General features: G+C 39.3%; 1 protein-coding gene across 2 annotated transcripts in view; it reads right to left on the reverse strand.

The window, feature by feature from the left end:
• Nucleotides 1-682: 682 nt before the first annotated feature.
• Nucleotides 683-27,880, reverse strand: part of marchf5 (membrane-associated ring finger (C3HC4) 5) — a 78,596-nt gene continuing 51,398 nt past the window's right edge. Inside the window, exons 3-6 of one of the 2 annotated variants that reach the window (XM_063071730.1) lie at nt 11,418-11,548; nt 10,097-10,280; nt 6,641-6,807; nt 683-4,736 (exon numbers count right to left, since the gene is read on the reverse strand). In XM_063071730.1, the coding sequence (XP_062927800.1) occupies nt 4,710-4,736; nt 6,641-6,807; nt 10,097-10,280; nt 11,418-11,548 (509 nt within the window). In that variant the 3' untranslated portion in view covers nt 683-4,709. The remainder of the gene's footprint in view (nt 4,737-6,640; nt 6,808-10,096; nt 10,281-11,417; nt 11,549-27,880) is intronic. The other variant, XM_063071729.1, reaches the window with a different exon arrangement.

The raw sequence follows: 27,880 nt of genomic DNA on the forward strand, positions 1-27,880 counted from the left end.
CCAACAACAGTATGTAGCTTTGAGAAAATAGTGGATATAGACCTGTTATCTTTGGAACAGAAAAATCTTATAAAATTTCGAAGAACCAACACAATTGGAAAAGACTTTTCCCTTTAGCAAGGGAGCAAAGATATAAAGTAATTGGCAGAAGGATCAGAGGAGAAAGAAGAGTGGAGGCCAAGAATTCCTGTTAGTCAAAAATCAACAGCCTGCAGGGCTGCAGACCCACCACCACAAGTTGATCTCTGATTGGGAAGTTCCTTTTTGACCAAGGGATCTAATGGCTTGCTTTTAAGTAATACATTTCTATGACTTCAAAGGTTTCAAAGGTACATTTAATGTCAGAGAAATGTATGCAATAAACATCCCGAAATTCTTTTCCTTCGCAAACATCCATGAAAACAGAGGAGTACCCCAAAGAATGAATGACAGTTGAACGCTGGAACCCCAAAAGTCCCCCCAGCTCCTCCCACCCACACATAAGCAGCAGCAAAGCAACAATACGCGCCCCCCCCCCCACCAGCAAAAAAGCATCGATTTGTAACAAGAAAGTGTAAATCAGCAGTTACTAAAGTTGGAGCAATAATTTACATCAAGATTAAGGTACCTTTTATCTTAAAGGGAACTGATGTGAAGTTCTTCCGTGAGGTCAAATGGCTTATATATTGTGAAATTACTCTTTCATAAACAGGGACAAATAAAGCAGTTCAGTACCATGTTTTATTACATCAAATAGCTCTACATCAAGAAACCAAATTAAAATTTGCAACTAGTAATTGATACTATACAGGCATTAATACACTGGCAGTTGAACACAACAATCTCTTAGTAATATATTAGATCACCAAAAAAAAGGAATCACTTTTACACTCAAATATAGGAGACGACCATCTTAGATCATGAACGTGCATTAACAGCATTTTTTGTGAACTTACTCTTAAATGATTCCAATGTCTTGGAATAATTACTAGCTTTAATCCCCAAAATACAAGTCTATTTCTTGTAACACAGCCACTGTTGGACTTGTACCCTTCTCCTCCACAAGTTGCATGGATTTCTCTTAAAGACACAATTCTTCTAGATTTTAAAACCTAAATTTGATTTCTAATTGCTACTGGATTTCACCTCTTTCTTTAAGCTGCTTCATCTTTCTGCTCCACTGACTGATGCATAAATCTTTATCTCCTTCATTATCCCAAACTCATCATTGAGCTCACTTGCATAGACGATGTTAAATAATTTCACCTTATAAAGAACTTGACACTATCAATTTGTCTTATACTAAATCCCATTCCTCTATCCCTGAGTTAATCATTCATAGCGCCTCAGCACTTGGGAATTGCTTTTCTGTCTTGTATAAGTTTAACTTTGATTTTGTATCCACCATCTTTAACTGTTGTCTCCTTATTTGAAAATCAGTTCCAGAGAACCTTTATTGTATTACAATTATTTATTCCTGAACTCTTCTTCCTTATAATATCTCCCCATCTTAAAATTTCTTAGAACTATTCTTTCACTTTGCCTTTTCCCAAATCCTATATCAAAATATTGGAACTATTCAGCAGGTCTGGAGACATCGGTAGAGAGAGAAATAGGGTGAAGTCTTCAGTTCAATTACCTTTCATCAACTCTCAACTTTTTAATAATTTCTGAAGATCAGTGGTGGGGGGGGGAGAGAATGGACTTGGGTTCAGTTGTTTATGTAAAACAGATGCACACAGACTGAAATGAACGATTTCTGTGCTGTATTATTATACTTCAATGCCTGTTCCTGTCTAGTCCTCAACTGTGAATCATGATATTAAAACCCCAAATAAAATTTATATTGAAACAAAAATGTGATCCATAAAACTGTACATTATCATGGAAAAGAAAACAAGTATTTTTAATATAAATGGTTTATTTGTTATATGTTTTGGCCAATGAAATCTACAGATTAATAGGGAATACTGTACAATCAATACATGTTCAAACAACATCACTGATATGGTAAGCTTACAAACAGATTTTTACTGTTTTGCCACAATTGAAGACAGTAAAAGAAAATGTTGAAAGATGCAGCATATTGTTGGTGGTAGCAGTTGAAACTAGGGAGAAAGGTTTGGAGCAAACAGTTAGAATCCTATTTAACTTGTTTCATCAATAATATGCAAAGGAAAAAAAGTCTTGGACATTTTCAACAAAGATTCAAAAGTAACAATACAAAACATTAAGGAGATCATGTCTAGAACCAGAGACTACCTTAAAAATTGTCCTCATCTGGTACAAAGTTGAATAAATTATTTGTCAACCATGAAAATGCCATCAAATAATGGTGCATGTAGGATGTAGTGTAATTACTATATAAAATAAGAGAAACATTATTTAGCTGGGGTTTAATGAAAGGAAAGATTGTAAAAAATGTACAGCAATGGTTTATTAAAAGGAAATAAAGCAGAACGGATACAATAGACATCTTACAATTTTTGAAAATAAACTGTACAGTCAGCAAAAAGTTAAAATGCACAGGTCTGAAAACTAACATTTGCTGCTTGGCCAAAAAGGTTATTCTAGATACAATACTAATTAAATATTTATGTCGCTAATGCATTCTCGGTTTCAATGATCACTGATAGTACTTGCTGCCAGTTTTAACCAAATGAAAGTGCTTTATTTTGCTCCTAAAAATGTGTAATTAGTCTGCACCAGCAGCATACCCACAATACCATAAAACGAAAGAATGGAACTGATAATGCTCAACTGCTAGGTAAGAATGATAGCACGTTAATCATACTGCAGTCAGACATCTCATGCTTCCTCTTCTGGAAAATTTAATATCTTGCGGTGGGCCTGACGCAAATACTGTTGCTGCTTGAAGTACACTTTAAAAGCCCCTTTGATAGCTACAAAGGCAATACCACCCTGTTAAATGAACAGACAAGAATAGTCAAAGTATTATCATGTTCCAAATAAGCTTTCTCTCTATTTCTGATGCTTTATAATTTAGTTAGTAATCTGCAAAAGCAAGAGGAGCATGTTCCTTCTGACTTTTCATTCTTTAGATGATAGTTTAAAGTTCTGCATGCAACAAAAAGATCAGAATAAGTTGAGGAACAAGTAGTTCCAAATCCCTAATTTAAAAAAAACACATATTAGTGAGTCCATATTTTGATATAAGAATTCTAAATTCTGAACAAGATGATCTTTTCATCTGTGAATTTTCATCTGTGACTGTGGATTTGGTGTTAGCCAAATAGTTAATTTGGTGTTTGTATTCTTGGTGACTCAGAACACCATTTATAACATGCAAATGCAGGTTTTTGATTTTGTTTTGGGGAGTTTTATGCTAATCAAAAGGGAAGCACGCAAACATTAGAGAACAGACTTCCTCCTTCAACCCAATTCTTACAGAGATTCATGTTCTCAAGTCAAATATTTCCTGACCTAACATTTCTTGCTTTCAACAGACTACCACCAGCAGAGCATCATTTTGAATACTCCACCCATCTGCACCAATCTGGGATATTTATAATGCATCAGTTCCAGAGTAGGAGCACATCTGTGCCTGTGAAGGCTGAAGCTGAACTTGACTAAGTTCCACCCATACGTAAAAAATGTTCAAGTCCATGGAACACTGAGGTCTATGGACTTCAATCTATTTAATCTCCAAACAAGATCACACACAAACTTTCAGGAGCAACATATCTTTGGACCACCCCCCCCCACTTAACTGATGAGAACTCTTAAGAGTGAGTAGCATGGTGGCACTATAGATAATGCAGTTGTCTCACAGTTCCAGCAATATGTATTCACTTCTAGCTTTCAGCGCTGCCTATGTCAAGTTTACACATTTTCCCTTGTCAACACATAGGTCTCCCTCAGATGCTCCAATATCCTAGATACCAAAGGTGTGCTGGGTGGTTAACTTAAATGCTTAATTTAAATTAGCCCCAGTGTAGGAAGTGGGAAGTTAATTGGGGAGGAAGTATAGCAAAATAATGGGGGAAATGGGATATTCCAAGAATGGCACAGGTTTGTTATCCTGAAGGATTCCTCCTATGGTGTAAGGAAGCATGAACTTGGAAGCATTAGTTTTAACATTTCAAGTCAAGGTGTTCATTGTTATCCTGGTTTAATCCAAAGCTGGAATCTCTGGTGCCAATCAGGACACCAAGCAACAGAATATAGGTATATACTCAATATAAATCTTAATTCTATTTGAAACAAGATACTTGTTCATAATTTTTAAATTAATAAACACTCCATCAATTCATTCAAAAGATAAGAGAAAATATAATCCATAATCACTTTGAAATACATCTCTGGAGTTGTTAAATCTCTTCCTGTGCAAAATGAAGCCATTTATTCCATACCATGAATAAATGGCTTCTCTCCCAAGGAAGAGCCATTTATTCAATGTATAATCTATACTCATTAACCTATTAAAATTAATATGGACATACCTTATTTAATCCGTACAATATATCTGCATTCCTTTCATTTATACTGGTCATCTTACCTGGATGCTTGGCTAGGTTTAATCTGAAAACTATCACATAAAGTTCATTTTTCTATGATATTCATGAATAGTGCAAATAGCAAGACATCTAGAACACACTACAGTAGATGTCAAAGGTCTCTCAAGGACAAAACCTTGCACATTTACAAGTAATTTTGGCTTTAACTGCCCAAGACCCTTTTCAGTGTAATTTTCTATTACACAATTTATTTCACGAGCTGGATTCTTCTTTAAAAGTCTGCAAAATATTAGCAAATAAATCCACATTAAATCTTCAACTTTACCCAACTCGTTTTTTTAAAGTCAGGGTTGTAAATAAGAATCATGTACAGTAGATTAGCATCCTGTTCTCATTGTAGATCCGTAATGATTAAATAGCAATTTAGTTATCATATAATGATATTGTATGATGTTATCCTCTCTTATTTCTTCTTAAAGGAAGGTAGTAACTCCAATATTCCTTAAGGTTGTTATAGCCGGAGGTGGTAATGGGGACAAACTGCCACTACCTATTAAATGCTCCCAACAGCCTGCATGTAAAATAGCCAAGTCCAGCTCCTGGCCTTCATGTGTGGCTTAGCTACTAAGCCGGGCAGAGGGGTAAAGCTGGGCTACTGGCACCTTTAAACCCGTCGCTTTGGGTAGATGGGGCTCGTCAGCCGTGGTTGGCAGCTCATCTTGAAGCAGGAAAACTCTTGATCTCAAAGCTCCCGTCATGCTACTATACCCAGTCAAGGGGAAGGCTTTGGAAGTAAACCCCCAGGAAAAATCTGGACCTGGAGTCCCTAAGGCAGCCCTGCTTTGAGTTCAATGCAGAATGGCAACTCCAGTGATGCCACTGGTGCCAAACCGTATCAGTTTCTGTTGTTCCTTTGGATTTTTTAGCTGATTGGAGAGGGGAGCTTACTACATGGGCAATAGCTTGCTCTCCATATCCTACTGCACTGGCATGCATATCAACTAAGACAGCTGAAACACAACATCCATGGCTGACCCCAAATGATGGAGGGCTTTAACTCTAATATGTTTAAATGTTCATAATCTTGATGATGCAACTTGAAAATTGGTGTTTCCTTTTTGATAGATGTGATATGTGCATTTAACTGAATACACACAGCCCATAAAAATCGCTACCTCCTTCCATATGTATCAACATTGAATTGAGAATATTTTAAAATAAAATTTATAATACAAATGATCAGGACTTTATTCTGGTTAGTAATAAAGTATTTGCCATCCTGGATTGAACTATGGTATAAAATGATGTACATCCAGGAAATAAAACTGGGGTCATAAAACTACTTGCTTGAATCTAAACAAATTAATTTGTGCTTCAACCATTACTGCTGCACTAAATATTGGATTTGGGGTCAACTGAATTTACCACACTTTGGACTATTTGACCTCACTGGCTTTCCTTTGGTCACCGGAGAACATTCATATTGCCTCTGAGTAATTTTGTGCACCCATTTGACTGACAAAAATGTTAGTTAGATACAAATTTCACATCAATCAAAAAGGAAACATTAATTTTCAAGTGGCCTATGAATATATGATCTCAGGACATCCCAAAGTGCTTTAATGGTCATGCAGTGGATTTAAAAATTAATCACAATGCAGATAAATGAAGCTGCCAATTTGCATGCTGTAGAATCCAAAGAAAAGCAACAAGATAATCAAGTACTCTGCTTTAGTTATATAGTGATAAATGCATATCAGGATACTAGAAGGGCCACGTTGCTTTCCTTCTAGTAAACCACCTTGTTGCCTACATCCACCTGTGAAGACAGATATGGCCTAAATTTAATGTTTCATTGAGAAGTTCGCTTCTTTTCCAGTGCTGGACTTCCTTAGAATAGCCCTGAACCATCAGTCCATATATTCCAGACACACCTCCAAAGAGGAAATGCATCCAGTTTTCTGACCCTGAGCTGGCCACCAACCCAAATATAGATAATAGTATGTTTCGAAACATACATATATCCTTTTTCTGATAATGTTCATGTTAACAACTGAAGTCACTCCAGTAAAAATATCTGCAAGAGCTTTGAGCAGATAACGACAAACATATATGGTTTAAAACTTATGCTAACATGTGAGAATATGCTTCAAAACAAGCTTAAACTGTTTAATACTGCTCACCAAAATTGTCCTTTGCAAATTTGAGTTGACACTGCTGAACATTAATTTACCAACTATCGTAGCAATTGTAGGGAAAACCAAAGCACCACAAAGTATGCGAGTAGCTGACACGTGGTCCGCTAGGGGGCTGGCCTCAGCTGGAACACGAGGAACTGGACAACCTATTCCTGAGAGAATAAAGAAGGAAAAGGATCAACAAAGGAAAGTTACAAAACACAGTCAACATTTCCTTTTTCTTTTGACAGGAGGACTGAAAGTGTGCTACATTACTGGAATATTACTAAATATCACTATTATACACTAGACTAAAACGTATGATACAAAGCAAAAGGGCTTCACTGTAAGAAAGCCATGCTATACTATTCTGATATACTAAGTTCCACAGTCAAAATACTCAGTTATCACAGATGCAAACAGCACAGAAGCAGACCCATCAGCCCATCATCCACACCAACGATTAACTACCTTAGTCATCTTTCTTTTTTTAAGTCTGCAACATTCCTATCAACAATCCCACAGATTTTATTACTCACCTACACAACAGTCACAATTTACAAAAGCCAACTGAACTACCAACCAACATCTTTAGGAAGTGGGAAGAAACTAGAACACCTAGAGGAAGCTCATGTGGCCAAAGAGAGAATGTGCAAACTCCTAGAAAATCAGGGTTGAGTCCGGGTTCCTTGGGTAGTGAAGCAGTGGGCCTGCTAGCAGTGTCACTGTATCTGCAGTCCACTTATTAGATATTTTTCTTTAAGTCTGCAAATGATGCTGATTCCACAATGTGACTAATGTTTCCACGAAAGCTCCAAATTGCACACTTTCTAAAAAAATTAGTCTATTTTTACTCAATGCAGTTTGGGGTAAAGGTAACCATGTGAAGTGAAGCTAAAACCATCATCGAGATGGCCACTGTTTTAAAGGACTTGTGCAGCATGAGCAGACTCAAAGCCTTTGACAGGCAGGATCTGTAAAGTGGCCATAAGCCACATGGGGTTCAGTTCATCTTGGTTCTGCTCATCATCAGCCTTTACTTCTTTACTGTATTGCCATTCAACCAATAGCTTAAAAGGAAAGCACATTGATCAGATTATTATACACAAGTGAAATTAATTCAACATTTAATGTACTTAAGTAAGATCCATCATTTGGCATTAGTGGCTATATGAGATTATTTCAATTTTGCACTAATTAGGCAACAAGACAAAAGGTTACTGCCAATTGCAATTCTCTACTGTGGAGTTACTAAAGAATACATTTATTTGTAATTTTAAAAAGGTTCTTCACAAATAAATATATACACACACATGTACACGTGCGCGCGTGTGTGTATGTGTGTATATATGAAAAATGACTGCATTTCTCAGGGTGTTCATATTCCACTGAAGACGACATGACAATTCTCCAACTTCCTTCATCTCTATTGTGCTGGAGGCTGCCTACCTAATCACTACATCCCAAATATTAAGAGATAAATACTTACACGCCTTTAAAAAAAATTATCAAAACTTGATCCTAGGCTTCAATACACATAATGCTATACTTCATGGAACTTAGAAAATTTTAAGAAATGATTTGAAAAAAAAAAATCAGGATATTAAAAGGGAACCAAGAGGGAGCTAGAAGAAACTATATTTGTTAGTTGGGAATCCTAGGACTAAATGGGAGAGGGTCAAAAAATTAGGGACAGGCCTTTTAATGGCAAACTTTGGATAAACCTCTAACTTCTGTTAACAAAAATCTAAACCAACCTGAAGCAAAGCTAAGAATTCAATATACGAATGAGCTACACTGAATAATGAAATAAGCTACAGAGGCTAAATAGAATCTACTTCGTTTCCAGAATCCATGCTAAAAGGAAGGGAGGAAAAAAAAAACACTTGTATAGGTCTTAAATATCATAAAGACTTAAGAGAATAATAGTTAACCAGAGGACAGTCTCAGAATAGAGGGGTGTCTTTTTAAAACGGAGACGAGGAGGAATTTCTTTAGCCAGAGGGTGGTGAATCTGTGGAATTCTTTGCCACAGGCAGCTGTGGAAGCCAAGTCGGTATAAATATTTAAGGCAAAGGTTGATAGATTCTTGATTGGTCAGGGTATGAAGGGATACGGTGGGGGGGAAGGTAGGGGACTGGAGCTGAGAGGAAAATTGGATCAGCCACGATGAAATGGCAGAGCAGACTTGATGGGCCAAATGGCCTAATTCCGCTTCTAAGTCTATGGTCTTAACCTTTGAAACCTACTTACTATTATTGTGAAAATAATGTTGCAGATATGGCATTAATAGGTAATATGGAGTAGCAAAGCAATAGCAGAAAATAACATGCTCCTATGCCCTTTTCAACAACACTGACAGGACGTAGATGCATATTATTTTCTGCTAGCGTTTTAAATTCCTTCAGTTTCTACATTTATTAGATGCATCTGGAGTGCCTGGATATACAAAATTAGGAATGGAATAGCAACAGAGCGGCTGATTTCCCGTGTTTATTAATCCTCCTTGTATGGTGATGCACTGTAACAGCAGTGAGAATCAAATAATAGTAGCCTATCAATTTTTCTTTCATACCAAATGATGCAAAGTAATTCTGTCAAATAGTAAATATATAAACTTAAGTAGTTGGATAACACTCTCTCCACTGAGAAGTCTGTGATTTGAACACTGGTAACCCAGCAGTCTTTCACCCAGCCTTGTGAATCAAATATTTACCATGTTAAATGATTCACAAGACATGGCTTCACTCATTAGAGGCTGACTGCAGCTGAATGTTTGGGATCATATTGAGGACCATGCACAAAGGTGCTGTGCAAGAGCAATATGAGTGGACCACCTCACAAACTACCCACAGCTCACCCTTTCAAGCCACTCACACTATCTCAGAACTCACGCAAGCTGAGTGGCTCTAAATCATCCCTTTGATCCCAAGGACTGTCTAAGAAATACCTTGTTGACATTTCACCTTCAGTGGAAAATACTTGTGGCCAGACAGAACAATTTCATTAATTGTGATGAAGCACCTAAACATTTATTTAATGTGAATGAGAATTCTTTTATTTTACTGCTTAAAGATCAGTCACGCTTTCTAATAATGGAGGCACACAATGCTACACAAAAGAATAGACAGTAAATAAATATATAAAAAAGTTCTTTTTGCACATATTCGTGAAGCACATCATGATGCACAGGAATATTGTGCATTCAGTTCAAAATTGTATTAATTTAGGAACTGGTTTTCTAGATGTAATTATCCCCACAAGAATCAGAGGAAAATAGAATGAGAGGTTAGTGCTCATATCCGTAACAAATAGGCAATATTGGAAACTTATGTTAATATTTTTAAGTAAGATTTGATGAGAATTTTTAATAACTAGGAGAGATGAGTAATTTTTGATTTAGGTGGTTACAAAGCTTAATCACATTGCTTGGAAACACACTGCCAAATGCTTTTAAATTACCTGGAAATATACTATTTAAAATCTGCAACTTATTGGAGTACTTTCGCCAGAGTCTCAGAACGTAGTCTTCCCAACGAATCATCTTGCCCAAAATAAGCATAACTGGAATGGTTGGAAGTCCAATTAGGAGGAATAGTGGGTCAGCTCTCTCCATGACATCTAGGCCTTCTTTATGTCCTACAACCTGAACATAAAAGCCCACAGCAGCCATTATGACAATTCAGTTGGTAATTACAAACACTGAGAGTGCTGACATTGACTATGTGACAATAATTCAAAGGTCTACAACAGTAATCCTTACTTAGATATCACTTTATGTTTCACAAGTCCACTGAAACAGTTTCAATGTTACATATGTATAACTGTATCCACGAGAATAAAAGTAAAAGCACGAGTTAAACAACTGACAAAATGCGTAAGTGACTTATTTGCTCCTGGTGCAATCTCTGTATTGGTGAGACGTGATGTAGATTGGGGGACCAGTTCGTCAAGCACCTTTGCTTTGCCTGCCACAAAAGGTGACATTTTCCATCGGCCACCAATTTTAATTTGACTTCCCATTCCATTCAGACAGGTCTCTTCTACTGACATGATGAGGCGACGCTCAGGTTGGAGGAACACCATCACATTTTCAGTATGGGCAGCCTCAAACCTGATGACACAAACATCAATTTCTCTAAACTAGTAATTTCATCCCTCCCCCCTCCCCCCCCCATTTCTCATTTTGCTTCCTCTTTCATCCCTTTTCTCCTCACCTCCCTCTGGTGCCCCTTTTTCTTCCCCTTTTCCCATTGCCCACTTTCTCCTGTCAGATTCCTTCTTCAGCTCTTTATCTCTTCCAACTATCACTTCCCAGCTTCTTACTTCACCCCCTCTTCCCCACCCACCCTCTTTCCCTCTCCGCCGTTTTTATATACCACCTGCCAGTTTGTACTCCTTCCCTTCCCCACACCTCCTTATTCTAGTTTCTGCCCCCTACCAATGAAGGGTCTCATCCCAAAATATTGACTGTTTATGTCCCTCCAGAGATGCAGCCTGACCTGCTGAGCTCTTCCAGCATTTTATCTGAGTAACACCAACAGTGACCTTTTCTCAACATTTAGAACTTCTGGAAAACACTGCAATTTGCCATACAGATGGCAAAGCTGTATCTATCATGTGTATTAATACAGAATGAGATGAAACTTTTGCAGACAATAACAGTGCCCAGAAGATTGATTTACCTTGAGTTCAAACTTAATTTGCAATCAGATATCAACAACTATTGACATGCAATTAACCAAAGGGCTTTCTTAGTTACTTGCAACTGACTCCATTTTACCTGCATAACAGTCACAGCTCCGTAGGTAACCGCAGTCCAGTAGATAGAACCCACCATGATTCCAGCTGCTGCAAATGGGCATGCTTTTGAGATTAGACGGTCTGCAAGATCCAATACATAAACAACAGGACCTAAAAAAAGTTAAAAAAAAAACAAAAGTTTGAGAAAGTATACAAGAATTTTAATTTGAATTAAACAGTTAATAAAATCTTTGATCCTAAATTATCAGGATTAATATCACGGACATATGTCATGAAATTTGTTGATTGTGGCAGCAGTACAATGCAATACATAATAGAGAAAACATGAAGTAGTGAGATAGTGTTTATGGGGGGAGGGGTCAATGTCCATTCAGAAACTGGATGGCAGCAGGGGAGAAGCGGCTCCTGAATTGTGTGCCTTCAGGCTTCTGTACTTCACCAACTCAAAGCAGTCCTACAAGTGCCCCTGTGCCTTCCTTGTCAATACTTCCGTGGTCATCACTATTGGTGCTACAGTCTTCAGTCTCTGCCTGTACTCAGTAGAAGTATAGCCAGGTGATCAGACTTTCCAAAGTATGGGTGTGGGATAGCACTGTAAGCGCTCTTGATGGTGGTGTAACAGTGCTCCAGTGTGTTTGGCTCCTTTGGTACAAAAGTAATTTGTTGGTAATAATTATTTAGAGATTTTTTTCACCAAGCTGGTCTGGTTCAAATCCATCAAAATGATAAGAAGGCATCAGGATGCCCTGTATCAAGCCTGTTTATTATGTTGCTCAGTTCGACTAGAGTCTGTTTGACACTGGCCTGAAGTAGCATGTACACCACTACCAAGATGATCGCTGAAATCTCCCGTGGCAGATAAAATGGCTGGCACTTGATTGTAAAATATTCCAGCTTGGATAAGCAGGGCAGGGACAGCACTGCAACACTTCAACACAAGAAGCTGATCATAAAACATACTCCACCTCCTCTGCCTTTGAAAGACTCAGCAGTTATATCTTTGTGGTGTATTGTGATTCTGTCATACTGCATTGCTACATCTGGAACGGCGGGGGATATGCAAGTCTCCATAAAACTAAAAATGCAAAAGCTTTTAATATCCCTCTGGTACAACAATCTAGCTGAGATCTTCAATTTTATTTACCATAGACCGTACATTTGCCAGCAAGATGGTTGGTATTGGGAGTCGAAAGCTACACTTCCATAGATGAACTTTTAAACCACAGGCGGCATCCTCTTTTCTGCTGTCTTAAAAGGGGAAGTATGCCAGCGACCAGAGTCCATTCGGATTCTGTTGACTTTGAGTAGCAACAGATATTTTTTTAAAAATTGCCTTAAAACAATGTTTCCTTTACTTCAGACATTCTGGCCAAATGAGAAGACAATTATTCTAAGTGTACTAATTTTAGCCCAACTGTTAAGGACACAGCTGCTGATAATTAATAAACATTGAATAGGCTTGTAGAAAATTTCCACTGTAATCAAAGACGATTTGCCTTGACTTGATTGGCAAAGAGTAATAATTGAAAGAGCAATGATTCAACTACAGAGGCAGGCTTGTAAACAGATTTTGTGGTTGTAATAACAGCATGACGATCAGTATTTGTCATCACTACATTGTGAGCCTGACAGTAACCTCCAGATTTCCACACAAATATTGTTTAACACGGAAACCTTGAAGCTGTTTGTGAGTCAGTGCTCCTTCACTTGCTGTACTCAATGCGACATCAGCCAACAGAATCAAGAAAGGTCACCAAAATAGATGTAAATTATTTTAATTAGACCTGCTTTATTCTCACTTCAATTATCTCAAAATAAGGCACATGTATTTTTTAAAAAATATCTTTCAGCTTCTGCCCAAATCATTGTGTAAAGTTAGCAGAAGTCAAGATAAAGGTTCTCAACCACCAACTGCCCATTTCCCCTCCTTTTTTAAGCTATTTCACCTCCAAAAGCCAATTGCAACAGAGTACATTCCACAACAGCAATAACAGAAAGCGATTTCAGAACAGGCATATTATCAACCAAATTTATTTCCCCTTCCCAATATGGTACAGTGCCTGACTAGAGATTCAACTGGGAACTGCTTCTGTATTTGGAAAGGGTGAGTGCACAAGGACAGGCTCCTGCAACAGGGCCTACCTCTGAAAGTACACAAATAAAGAGATGGGCCAGAAGCAGTACTTTAAACAGGTGGGGTCCATGCTGAGGATCAAGGCTCAAGAGTCGAATCGGAAGTCAGGAAATTAAGGCCCGTGGCCAGAGCCCCAAATCTACGAACCACCTCAAGTCTGCTGGAGAAATCGAAGCCCGATAGTCTATTGAGCCCAAGTTCAAGTCCACTAAAGGCTGGAGGCCAAAAAATGACTGCCTGCATATGTGGGGGTGGGAGGGAGGAACATGGCTTATTTTGCTGCTGTTGTTTTGTTGCTTGTTGTGTTCTGTGTTGTTCTGCCAAGCAGTGTGGGCATGCTAGATTGGTGCCAGGATGCATGGTGGCAGTTGCAGGCTATCCCCAGCACACCCTCAGGTCAGAATCAGAATCAGGTTTATTATCAGCGGCATGTGACGTGAAATTTGTTAACTTAGCAGCAGCAGTTCAATGTGATGCATAATCTAGCAGAGAGAGAAAATAATAATAATAAATAAAATTAAACATAAATAAAGTAAACCAATTATGTATATTGAATAGATATTAAAAAATGTGTAAAAACAGAAGTACGTATATTTTAAAAAGTGAGGTAGTGTCCAAAGTTTCAATGTCAATTTAGGAATCAAATGGCAGTGGGGAAGAAACTGTTCCTGAATCAGCGAGTGTGTGCCTTCAGGCTTCTGTACCTCCTACCCGATGGTAACAGTGAGAAAAGGAAATGCCCTGGGTACTGGAGGTCCTTAATAATGGAAACTGCCTTTCTGAGACACCGCTCCCTAAAGATGTCCTGGGTACTTTGTAGGCTAGAACCCAAGATGGAGCTGACTAGATTTACAATCTTCTGTGGCTTCTTTCGGTCCTGTGCAGTAGCTCCTCCATACCAGACAGTGATGCAGCCTGTCAGAATGCTCTCCACGGTACAACTATAGAAGTTTTTGAGTGTATTTGTTCACATGCCAAATCTCTTCACAACTCCTAATAAATATAGCCACTGTCTTGCCTTCTTTATGACTACATCAATATGTTGGGACCAGGTTAGATCCTCAGAGATCTTGACACCCAGGAACTTGAAGCTGCTCACTCTCTCCACTGAGGATTGGTATGTGTACCTTCGTCTTACCCTTCCTGAAGTCCACAATCAGCTCATTCATCTTACTGACTTTGAGAGCCAGGTTGTTGCTGCGGTACCATTCTACTAGTTGGCATAGAAACATAGAAAATAGGTGCAGGAGTAGGCCATTCAGCCCTTCGAGCCTGCACCGCCATTTATTATGATCATGGCTGATCATCCAACTCAGAACCCAGCCTTCCCTCCATACCCCCTGACCCCTGTAGCCACAAGGGCCATATCTAACTCCCTCTTAAACATAGCCAATGAACTGGCCTCAACAGTTTGCTGTGGCAGAGAATTCCACAGATTCACCACCCTCTGTGTGAAGAAGTTTTTCCTAATCTCGGTCCTAAAAGGCTTCCCCTCTATCCTCAAACTGTGACCCCTCGTTCTGGACCTCCCCAACATCGGGAACAATCTTCCCGCATCTAGCCTGTCCAATCCCTTTAGGATCTTATATGTTTCAATCAGATCCCCCCTCAATCTTCTAAATTCCAACGAGTACAAGCCCAGTTCATCCAGTCTTTCTTCATATGAAAGACCTGCCATCCCAGGAATCAATCTGGTGAACCTTCTTTGTACTCCCTCTATGGCAAAGATGTCTTTCCTCAGATTAGGGGACCAAAACTGCACACAATACTCCAGGTGTGGTCTCACCAAGGCCTTGTACAACTGCAGTAGTACCTCCCTGCTCCTGTACTCGAATCCTCTCGCTATAAATGCCAGCATACCGTTCGCCTTTTTCACCGCCTGCTGTACCTGCATGCCCACTTTCAATGACTGGTGTATAATGACACCCAGGTCTCGTTGCACCTCCCCTTTTCCTAATCGGCCACCATTCAGATAATAATCTGTTTTCCTATTTTTGCCACCAAAGTGGATAACTTCACATTTATCCACATTAAATTGCATCTGCCATGAGTTTGCCCACTCACCCAACCTATCCAAGTCACCCTGCATCCTCTTAGCATCCTCCTCACTGCTAACACTGCCACCCAGCTTCGTGTCATCCGCAAACTTGGAGATGCTGCATTTAATTCCCTCATCCAAGTCATTAATATATATTGTAAACAACTGGGGTCCCAGCACTGAGCCTTGCGGTACCCCACTAGTCACCGCCTGCCATTCTGAAAAGGTCCTGTTTATTCCCACTCTTTGCTTCCTGTCTGCTAACCAATTCTCCACCCACACCAATACCTTACCCCCAATACCGTGTGCTTTAAGTTTGCACACTAATCTCCTGTGTGGGACCTTGTCAAAAGCCTTTTGAAAATCCAAATATACCACATCCACTGGTTCTCCCCTATCCACTCTACTAGTTACATCCTGAAAAAATTCTATGAGATTCGTCAGACATGATTTTCCTTTCACAAATCCATGCTGACTTTGTCCGATCATTTCACCGCTTTCCAAATGTGCTGTTATCACATCCTTGATAACTGACTCCAGCAGTTTCCCCACCACCGACGTTAGGCTAACCAGCCTATAATTCCCCGGTTTCTCTCTCCCTCCTTTTTTAAAAAGTGGGGTTACATTAGCCACCCTCCAATCCTCAGGAACTAGTCCAGAATCTAACGAGTTTTGAAAAATTATCACTAATGCATCCACTATTTCTTGGGCTACTTCCTTAAGCACTCTGGGATGCAGACCATCTGGCCCTGGGGATTTATCTGCCTTCAATCCCTTCAATTTACCTAACACCACTTCCCTACTAACATGTATTTCACTCAGTTCCTCCATCTCACTGGACCCTCTGTCCCTTACTATTTCTGGAAGATTATTTATGTCCTCCTTAGTGAAGACAGAACCAAAGTAATTATTCAATTGGTCTCACTCCTGTACACCCTCTCGTCACCACCTGAGATTCTACCAACAATGGTTGTATCTTCAGCAAATTTGCAGATGGTATTTGAGCTATGCCTAGCCACACAGTCACATGTATACAGAGTAGAGCAGTGGGCTAAGCACACACCCGAGGTGCGCCGGTGTTGATCGTCACAGAGGAGGATATGTTATCACCAATCTGCACAGACTGTGGTCTTCCGTTTAGGAAGTCAAGGATCCATTGTTAACACAACAATGCATTTCACTGTATGTTTCAATGTACATGTGATAAATAAACTTGAGTTTTGAACATATCATTGACTGTACAAATTTACTAGTTCTGTTTTCCCCCCTATAAAATAATAAAAGACATTTTATAATACCTCATTAGAAAAATATTTATTGAGATACAGCGTGGAATAAGCCTTGGAGCTATGCCACCCCGCAATCTCCCAACTTAATCTGAGCCTAACCACAGGACAATTTACAATGACCAATTACCCTATCAACTGTTAGGTCTTTGGTCTGTGAGAGAAAACAGGAGCACCCGGAGGAAACCCACAATGTCATGGGGAGAATGTACAAACTCCTTACAGGCAATGGCGGGAATAGAACCTGGGTCGCCTGTATTGTAAAGCATTGTGCTAACTACTTCGTTACCACGCCGGAAAAGAACAAGCAAACTTGCTCAATGATATTTGCAAGATTCAAGTTTATTTATCACATGTACAGATAATAAAGTATTATTTTTATATGGTAAAATAGAATTAGTCACAAAACATACTATTAAGTACATTATGGATAATTAAAAGAAATCTAGTTAGCTTTAGTACCCACAATATTCTACAACCCAACTTTCTGGTAAATTTAACTAATTTGCAAGACCTGAAACAGTGTTGAACATGAGAACTACAACGGAAGCGATGCAAGAAAACCGTTGAAGGCAGGATGGTAGATGCAATTTACACTGATTTTGGCAAAGGCTCTGAATAAGTTCTGCATGCCAGGCAGGTCCAGAAGATTAGGGCACCTGGCTGAAAAAAATTGGCTTGATGACCAGAGCCAGAGGACAGTGAACTAAAAGTTGTTCTTTTCCTCACTGGAAGTCTGTAACCAGTGGTACATTGCAGGAACTAGTGCTGAGACCACTCCTGTTTGTCATGCAAGGGGGACTTGTTAGCTGGTTTTCTGGTTGGAGTAGAAGTCAGTGAAGGTGGTTGTGAAAGGATACAAAGGGGTATAAATCAACTGGGAAGTTGGGTGGAGTGGTGGCAGATGGAATTTAATCCAGACAAGTGAGACAGATATATTTTAGTATGTCAAATACTAAAAGGACAAATGCGATAAATGCCACTTGGTATGCTTGCCGTCAAAGATCAAGGTCATGAATATAACAGAATGTCATGTTGCAGCCTGACCAGTGTTTTGTATAGTTGCACTTGGAGTGACATATTCAGCATCATGACATATGGCAGAGATAATAAACCTGATTCTGACAGTTCTGGTCATCACACTACAGCAGGGCTTCCTAACCTGGGGTTCACGGACCACTTGCTTAATGGCATTGGTCCACGGCACAAAAAAGGTTGGGAACCCCTGCACCGCAGGAAGGAGGTGGTAGCACTAAAAAAAAGAGTACAGAAGATATTTACCAGCATGTTACTTAGAATAGACGTCTTTACTGAAAAGCAGATATCAGATAATCTGGATTTGTTCTCATTGGGACATAGAAAGCTGATGGTAAAATTATGAGGGCACAGATGGTCAGAGTTGCTTTCCTTAAGTAGGACAGGAAGCTGGAGGGTGCAAGTTTAAGAGAAGGAAGAAATTTACAGACACACACAGAGGGTAGTGGTTATATGGTAAAACTGCCAGAGGAAGAGGTAGAGACAGAAACAACTACATTTATCTACTTGGATAAGAAAGGAGGGATATGGACCTCAAGTTGGGCCAGAGGGCCCGTTTCTGTGCTGTACAACTACTTCATTTCAGTACACTCAAAGAAAACAAACTGATGAGATTCATAAAAGGAATTAACTTCCCAGATAGCTAAAAAGAGCACTGAAATAGTTCTGAATGTAAAAAGGCTAAAACTTCACAAAATGAGAGACTGGGTGGAGTTCGAAGGGATCTAGGTCACTGAAATCCAACATGCAAGTGCACCAAGTGAATAGGAAGGCAAGTAGTTTGTTGGCCTTTATTTCAATATTCCCCTGCAACACAGATTCACTCATCTGGTTCCAGGGATTGTGGGGTTCCTACATGAAGAAAGATCGAATAAATGAGGCCTGTAGTCTCTTGAGTTTATAAGAATGAGAACAGATACCATTAAAACTTACCAAGTTCTCAGAAGGATCAACAGGCTAGGATGTTACCCCTGGCTAAGGAGTGTAGAGTCTGAAAATGTGACTCCAAACAAGTAGGCAATGAAAGACTACACCAAGGAATTATGTAGCATGTGAACTTTTGAATTCCTCTAGCTTGAGATCTGTGAAAGCTCAGTTGTTGAGCGCAAAACAGAGATTAATGAATTTTTAAGTAATTAGGGATTCAAAGGATAACTGGAATAGTGTAGAAAAACAGCAAGGGATACAACAATCTGGATCAACAGCCGAAAGGATAGGTGGCTTACCTTTGTTCCCATTTCTTGTTCTTTAAAAAAATCATGTTTTTGCAGAATCATACCGAGTATCAGCCTGGAACATTGACTCTTATTTGCTTGCCACAGATACTGTATGACCTGTTGAGATCCCCCCCAGCATTTTGTGAATTTGTACTATTTGTTGACAAACGTTGTCTATTGCACACAAAAAAAACACGTGTGTTTACTGTTGTGTCCTATCACATATTTGCTAACTATTTTGTTATGTTGAGCCTTCAGGTCTAAATTTGAAACTTGTGAAGCTGCCTAAGCCAGATTCAGTAGCAGGATGAAAGAACTGCATTAAATTAGAACTAAAAAGTAACTGGCAAAGTAAATATTATTATTCATGCATTAAGAAAAACAATTTCTCAGCAGACTAATACTCAACACATTGGAGAAATTCTGAAACTGCTGTACATAGGGAAAAAGTCCTTCCCCAGCCAAGCTTCAGACCATGTCCCTTAACCAGGTTTCATTAAATGCTTCTATCAAAATCATGCAAGTTCTGTAATTTGTATTAACTAAATACAACAAAAGAAAATATGCATGAGGTTATGTGTAGGAATTGGAGAATCATATTAACTTTTAAGACGAAGGAGCATCTAAACTCAATGATTAAATAATCGACTGCCCAATTGACTAAAATGTGCCAAAGTGCTAAAAACTATTACAGATTCATGCACTGCAGGTCTTCTTGAGCAAGATGCATGCACATTTTTGAAAGCGCCATTTGTTATTTTAAGGAGAAGGCAACCAGGATAGACAGTAAATGGAAATTTTCCCATATGGATTTCATTCTAAAAATAAGTATGAAAATACAGCTGGGCAAGTACTCAAGTTTGGACAAAACCTTAAAAGCAAAGCAGTAACATAGAAGTTCACAACTTTTGCTAACAGCTGATCGAAACACCCAAGCTCAATCTTGGTAACCTGACCTCCGCTTTCAATGCCAAGGACATTTAATAGCACTGAAGTTATTTGCCTAATTTTTGCATCTAAGTATATTCAGCTAAAAAAAAATACATTCTGCGGAACAATCAAAAGGTGAGGAAGAAAAATCTATTTTGCTTAAGACAGGCATATGGCACCAGATTTAAGCGCACTAACAAGTTATGCAACAGAAGTGCTAACACTGAGCTTTTGATCTCAGCAGAGCCCTTTGGAGTCAGCTGCTATTTTCCACATAGGGAAAAATATCAGAAGGCAAGTCAAACCATCTACTGGCAAATGGTTAGGACCTGACTGGCTAGCTATCTTCTGAGTATGGAATGATAAACACCATGTCAGCTGAAAGCTCACAGAATGTTGGATTAAAATAAACATGTTATACTGAAGATTCATTCCCTAAGCAATGATTATACAGGCAGAAGTAATAACATATTGAAAACACAACTGATCGTATTAAGTGCATATTCCACGTGTCTCAAAAATCAAGCTAGCTCTGGAGGAACATTAACAGCTCAATGGCACTTAAACTGGTTAAGGTCACATTTCCCGCATTTGTTGTTTCAGTAGAAGTTAATTATTCTTTAAAAAGCAAATAAATAAAGAATGACAGGTCAGCTCACAGTGATTGCTTCTGGACAGTCAGTACACTAATATTCATTTACTTAGGAAAATTTGGTCAGGTCATAAATTTGGTTGGTATTTCTCGGGCGAGTTAAGAGCAAGTGGGGAAGAGAAAAACAAAAAGCTACAAAGAAACACAAAATTAAGAAGCTGACAATTCTTGTTCCATTGGATGTTACACTGACTTTCCAGCACATCCAAGTCACATGTGCATTTGAACTTTAAGGAGCTAAAAATAACCTTGCTCCATACAAAAAGGGCATTTTGAAATTACATGCCGTGTTAATGATTTAGCTCAGTCCAGCAGGGGTCAAAAAGTGCAGCCCAAGCTAATATTGAATGTTTTCTGCTTTTCAGCATCCTGAAATGTATGTAAACATTTCAAAAGGTATAGCATAAATGCTACAAACAGCAACATTGTAAATACATTCTGACCATTAAGTTCTCATTAGAAACATAATATGCAGAGAAAGATAGAATCACATTTATGGCACCATACAACAGAACTGTACAAGTTTTTTCCCCCAGAAGTTGCAAATATAAGATAATGCTTTAAGAATATGGGTATTAATTTTCTTCATAGATATTTTTGTACAAACAGATTATTGCAGGTAGATGGATATTGGAAATAAACATTGTGTATAGGAATCCAATTTTATCTTTATATATGTTGCTTCATTATACCATCAAAGAGACTACCCACCTGGAGTCCATCCAATTTGTTGCCTTTTCTTCAACAAGAATAAAAATTCCTGACATACATTTCCTTTGACCAACCTGAACTGGTGTCCCATGCTCCATTTTAATGGCATGTCTGAGATTTATGTGATCAATGTCACTTAATACTTTACACAGGTCTATGAAAGTTTATTTTCAGTTAATTCCTTACAAAGATGAATGGACAACTTTTCCCAAGCATTTTTCATTTTAAAAAAATTGCAAGTACTAACAGTGACGCGGTAGCATGCTGATTGCCTTGACTGTGAAAATGCCATTAGGTTAAATTTAATCGTTGCTGTTAAGGCTCCTGCCATTAACTGTATACTTTTCCCTTACATTTGACCTCTCAAAGTGCAGTACCTCACACTCACAGAAGAATGCACGTTTTGGGAATCTGATGTTGAGCAGGTAGTAACATAGGTAGCTTATGTCTATTAAAGTACAAAGTACATATATGTAATTATATGCAACCGTAAGATTCATTTTCTTGCAGGCATACACAGTAAATAGAGGAAATACAATAGAATCTATGAAAGAACACACCCCAGAGGACAAACAACCAATGTGGAAAAGACAATAAATTGTACAAATACAAAAGATAATAGTAATCAAAACCAAACAATAAACCTTTGCAAGAACATGAATGAAGAGCCCTTAAAAGTGAGTCCATAGGTTGTGGGAACAGTTCAGTGATGGGGTAAGTGAAGTTGAAAGATGTTATCCCCTCCGATTCAAGAGCCTGATGGTTGAGGGGTAATAAGTGTCCATGAAACTGATGGTGCGGGTCCCGAGACTCCTGTACTTTCTTCCTGATGGCAGCAGCGAGAAGAGAGCATGGCCTGGATGGTAGGGTCTTCTATAAGCCATCAATCTCCCTCCTACATGTTGATTTTTCACCACCTTTGATTCAGCCAACAAATGTGGTACTGGAGCTGTGCTTAGCCTCACAGACAAGTAAAAAGCAAGTAGAGCAGGGGGCTAAACACACATTCTTGTAGTGTACCCGTGTTGATGGAGTTTGTGGAGCAGATGATTTTGCCAATCTGAACTGACTGGGGTCTGCAAGTGAAGAAAATGAGAATCCAACTGCACAAGGAGATACTGAAGCCAAGTTCTTGAAGCTTATTGATTAGTTTTGAGGGGATGATAGTATTGAGTGATGAGCTATAGTCAATGAAAAATATTCTGATGTATGCTTTTTTGCTGTCCAGATGTCCAGGATTGAGTTTACCATGCTCTTCTTAGGCACCAGAATAACTGAAGCCCATATGAAGCAGGTGGATACCTCAACCACAGCTCATCACTCAACACTATCAAGACTACCAAGGTGAGAGGTTCAGGATATTGGAGAGCACTCCAGACAGTTGATCAGCACAGGTCTTTAGTACTCATCCAGGTACCCCATCTGGACTGGATGCTTTCTGTGGATTCACCCTCCTGAAGGAGACCCTCTCTGGTCGGTCCCAGAGTCTGAAATCGCAGGGTCATTGGGGGGCGTGGGTGGTTTGTGAAGGTTGCTCCATGTTTTGACGGCCAAGGCGAGCATAAAAGGCATTGAGTTCATCTGGGAGCAAAGCCTATTGTCAGCTATGTTGCTTGGCTTCACTTTGTAACAGCTAATAGCATTCAAGCCATACTACAGCTGTCAAAAATCATTCAAGTCAAGTCACTTTTAATTGTCATTTCAACCATAACTGCTGGTACAGAACATAGTAAAAATAAGACGACGTTTTCTAGGACCATAGTGCTACATGAAACAATACAAAAACTACACTGAACTACGTAAGAAAAAAAAACACAAAAACTACACTAGACTACAGACCTATCCAGGAGTACATAAAGTGCACAAAACAGTGCAGGAACTACAATGAATAATAATAAATAATAAACAAGACTGTAGGCACAGTAGAGGGTATAGTAGGTTGGTGTCAAGCCAGGCTCTGGGTATTGAGGAGTCTGATAGCTTGGGGGAAGAAACTGTTACATAGTCTGGATGTGAGAGCCCAAATGTTTCAGTGCCTTTTTCCAGATGGCAGGAGGGAGAAGAGTTTGTATGAGGGGTGCGTGGAGTCCTTCATAATGCTGTTTGCTTTGCTGATGCAGCCTGTGGTGTAAATGTCTGTGATGGCCGGAAGAGAGACCCCGATGATCTTCTCAGCTGACCTCACTATCCGCTGCAGGATCTTGTGATCCGAGATGGTACAATTTCCGAACCAGGCAGTGATGCAGCTGCTCAAGATGCTCTCAATATAACCTCTGTAGAATGTAGTGAAGATGGGGGGGTGGGAGATGGACTTTTCTCAGCCTTCGCAGAAAGTAGAGACGCTGCTGGGCTTTCTTTGCTATGGAGCTGGTGTTGAGGGACCAGGTGAGATTCTCTGCCAGGTGAACACCAAGAAATTTGGTGCTCTTAAATGATCTCTACAGAGGAGTCATCGATGTTCAGCGGAGAGTGGTCGCTCCACATCCTCCTGAATTCACTGATTCATGTTTGGTCCAGAATTGCTACCTCACATGAAATGGGTTTCTGGCGACTGTAACTGGACCTTTTCTATCTTACTCGGTTGTCAGACCTGAACACCACTGATCTGGCCCTCAGCAGATTGCAGATGTGATGTTTCATCCAGGGCTTCTGGTTGGGGAAGACTGGATGATCTTGTGAAGACATACTCATTTACAACTGTTTTTACAAAGCTAGTGACAACCATGGTTGTATTTGTTCAGATCCTCTGATTAGCCCTTAAACACAGCCCAGTCTATTGACTGATGCAATCCTGTAGCCACTCCTCTGCCTCTCACGACCACCTCTTTGCTGTCCTCATCTCTGGAGCCTTGCTCTTTAGCCTCTGCCCATATGTGGAAGAGGAGGACAGCCAAGTGATCAAAATGTGCTCAAGGCATGGAATGGTAGGAATGCCTAATTGTAGTGCAACATTGATCAAGTGTGTTGGGATCGCTGATGCTGCAGGCTATATTTTGATGATAATTGGACAGAGATTTCTCCAAACAAGCCTGATTCAAGTCCCTGACAATGATTTGAAAGCTATCAGAATAAGCTGCTTCTTGTTTGCTGATGGCAGCATTTGATACTTTGAGTGCCTGTTTAACATCTGCTTTTGGCTGTATATAAACTGAGGTGGATAATGAAGGAGAGCTCTCTTTGTTAAGTAGAAAATGGTTGGCACTTAAATGCTAGATGTTCCATCCAGAGCAGGGGAACAAAACTGGGAGAACACTGCTGCATCCAAATGCCCACAAAGAGTTTATGAAACACAGGTCCCCATCTTTTGACTTCTTCGAATCAGTAGTCCGGTCCATCCTGTGTATCGAGAAGCCCTCAAGTCTTACTGATGCAGTTGGGGAGTCTGGAATGAGCCATGTCTTCATGAAACACAGATTTCTCAATAATTTTTCACTTCCCTCTGACACAGCAATCTTGCCCTTAAGTCCTCAGTCTTGCTCTGTAGTGACTCTACATTTGCTAACAAGATCCAAGATCTCTTAAGTATATGGAAGGATAGAAATAATTGTTTACCTAGCAGAATCCATCTCTCAGAGGTTTGAAATCTTAGATTTTCAATATCTTTCCTCATAGTAGGAGGCCTCTTTGCAAAACACTGAAAATCAGATTTGCCTCCCTTCTTGAAGATGGTTGTGATTATGGGGCTTCTGAGCTCCCTTGGCGTAACTTCCTACCAGAAGTCCAAGTCATGACTGTGAATTTTTGTCATGTCTTTTCAAGCAAATTTTAGAATTTCAGTACGAATCAGCTCCTTGCGGCCCTGCTCTTTTTCATCTATTACGAGGTCTTGTCAACTTCATGTTGATCTTGGGATGCAGGGAGACCAGAACCAATCCTGCATTGTGAAGTGGAGTCAAGGAGATTTAATGTCAAAGGTTGGGTTTTGGCTAAAGTGATCACTGAGTAGGTACTGAGGGCCTCTCAGTCTGTGACAAGCTTTTTGCCAATCTTGGTTTTCAAGATGTGGGTCCATATGCGTCTGTGCCCTAGATAGTTTTGACAGATGTTGAAGAGTTGACATATTATGTAGCTGCCATATCTCCTCTGTTCTATCTATCTGCCATCTATCTTTAGATTAGGTCTTAACATGCTGTAGAATTTTCTTCACTTCCTTGAAGCACAATGAAATTTCCAAACTACAAACATTCATGTTTGAAATTAATTATAGTTCATTCTCATCAAACTAGTCCTGTATTCTCTAATAGAGATGCTGAGTCCCTTTATAGGTGTTAAGTATGTAGCCTTCAGGACCCTTTGTGGCCCCAGTTGCTTTGGAGGTGTTAGATGTTTCTGTAGTACTGACCGAGAAGAACATCCTATTGGGTCCAAGACTTTCATTATTGATTTTCAAGCTGCAGTGTTTCTGTTGACATGTATGGGCCCCTTGGTGTTTTGCAAAACTATAATTATTTTATTCCCAGTTGACACATCACAACCTCACTTTCAGGGACATACACCAATCTTAACTCACTGTGTACACATTTAACAGGATTTCTGCAAGTAGTGACATAAATGTTCCGAAGGATATCTGTAGCTATGCAGACAACCAAATTGAAAATGAACACTTTGCAATTTCTAACCGACAATTATGCTTTCAAAATGGCACCTACAGGGAGTATTTCAATTCCTTGGGCAAGCTATTTATTCATCACGAGGCAGAGATCAGGGAATATGCCAACACTTATTGCACACCAACTGTGAGACTACTTGGCTGGAAGAGTGTTGCTTGTACGTGCCATGAAGGCTGGCTGCAGTGATAACACCTGCAAGGCTAAATGTCAGCAACTGCAAGAAACTGCAATAACTTAATGCAGAATATCACAAAGAAACTGACATGGATAGGTTTAGTGTGGCATTACACAGGAAACCAACAGCAGTTCCATTTTAAAAAAGCTGCACAGGGTTGTAGACTCAGTCAGCTCCATGACGGCCCCAGCTTTCCTTACCATCAAGGACATCTTCAAAGTACAGAGCCGCAAGAAGGTGGCATCTATAATTAAGGACCCTCACCATGCCATTGAATTGGAAATATAAATACTGTATATACAATGGATAATAACAATCAACTATTTAGAATGGTCATTTGAGTGGAAACACAATATGCATTATTCAAAAGACGATGACAGAAATTACTAGTTATCATTTCCTAATAGCGACCCAATATCATTTGATCTAATTATACAATAGCAAGAGTCATTTCTGCACGAATATTCTGTGGATACAGTAACAGTAATTACGTTTTTCCAAATGAAGCATAGTCCTGAAAATGCATACCTGAAGTACTGTAACTACAACAAATAATGTATCCAAATACACAAACTTTTCCTAAATAAATTAAACTGCAGATCCCAGCTTTATGGTGTTAGTCTCCAGGATAATACACATGGAGAGTAATAAATTCAATGACCCCAAATTACATGCATCTAGTTGCTTAAAGAAATTCATCACATATGGGTAGAGGAATTTTTTTTTCTGTATTATTTAGTCTTTATAAATCTGAAGCATTGGCTTAATCATAATAATCATAGCATCTATTCTTTGTTAACATTACTTTTCAATTTAGCAATGCAAGGACTCCTAAGTTTAGCACAAACTAAATGCAGAGCAGTCTGTCCATCGTTGCAATATTTTTTTCCTATTTTTTTTTATCCACCACAGCCACTCAGGATAAAATCAGTAAGTGATTGGTAACTTTTGCAATGTGGAATGCCAATTATTAGGCAACAGTACCATGAAGACAAATCTCCAGATTAAAAAATATCCTATTCATTGACTTGAATGGAGCATCAACAGAGAGTTTGTGTACAAGGGTCAGAGTCGCCACTACTTCCTGAGGAGACTGAGGTCCTTTGGGGTATGCAGGTGTCTCTTTCACATGTTCTACCAATCTGCTGTCGCCAGTACAATCTTCTATGTGATGGTGTTGTGGGGCAATGGCATCAACACGGGTAATGTCAACAGGCTCAATAAACCAATTAGAAAAGCTGGCTCTGTTATAGGGGTCAAACTGGACACACTGGAGGCTGTGGTAGAACAAAGGACCCTACAGAAAATCCTGGCAATTCTGTACAATGTTCCTCACTCTCTGCATGCCACCTTGGCTGAACAGAGGAGCACTTTTAGTAATACTTATAGACAACTGCACTGCCCAAAGATTGCTAGATTAAGTCATTCTTAACCTCGGCCATTAGGCTCTATAATGAGTCAACATATAGCCGGGGAAGCGATGACCCCTCCTGTTAGGCTGTTTGAGATAACTTTTTTTATTCTTTCTTACTTCTCTTCTAATACTTGTATATCTATGCACTTGTAATGCTACGGTAACACTGTAATGTCCTTTGGGATCAATGAAGTACTTAGCTATCTAAAGCTTGAGAATGAATAAGGATCCTATAGCAAAAAAAAATGAACATGCATTCTTTTGTTATAGGAACAAGTGA

The sequence above is a fragment of the Mobula hypostoma genome, chromosome 19, assembly GCF_963921235.1.
Source record: "Mobula hypostoma chromosome 19, sMobHyp1.1, whole genome shotgun sequence".
NCBI lineage: Eukaryota > Metazoa > Chordata > Chondrichthyes > Myliobatiformes > Myliobatidae > Mobula > Mobula hypostoma.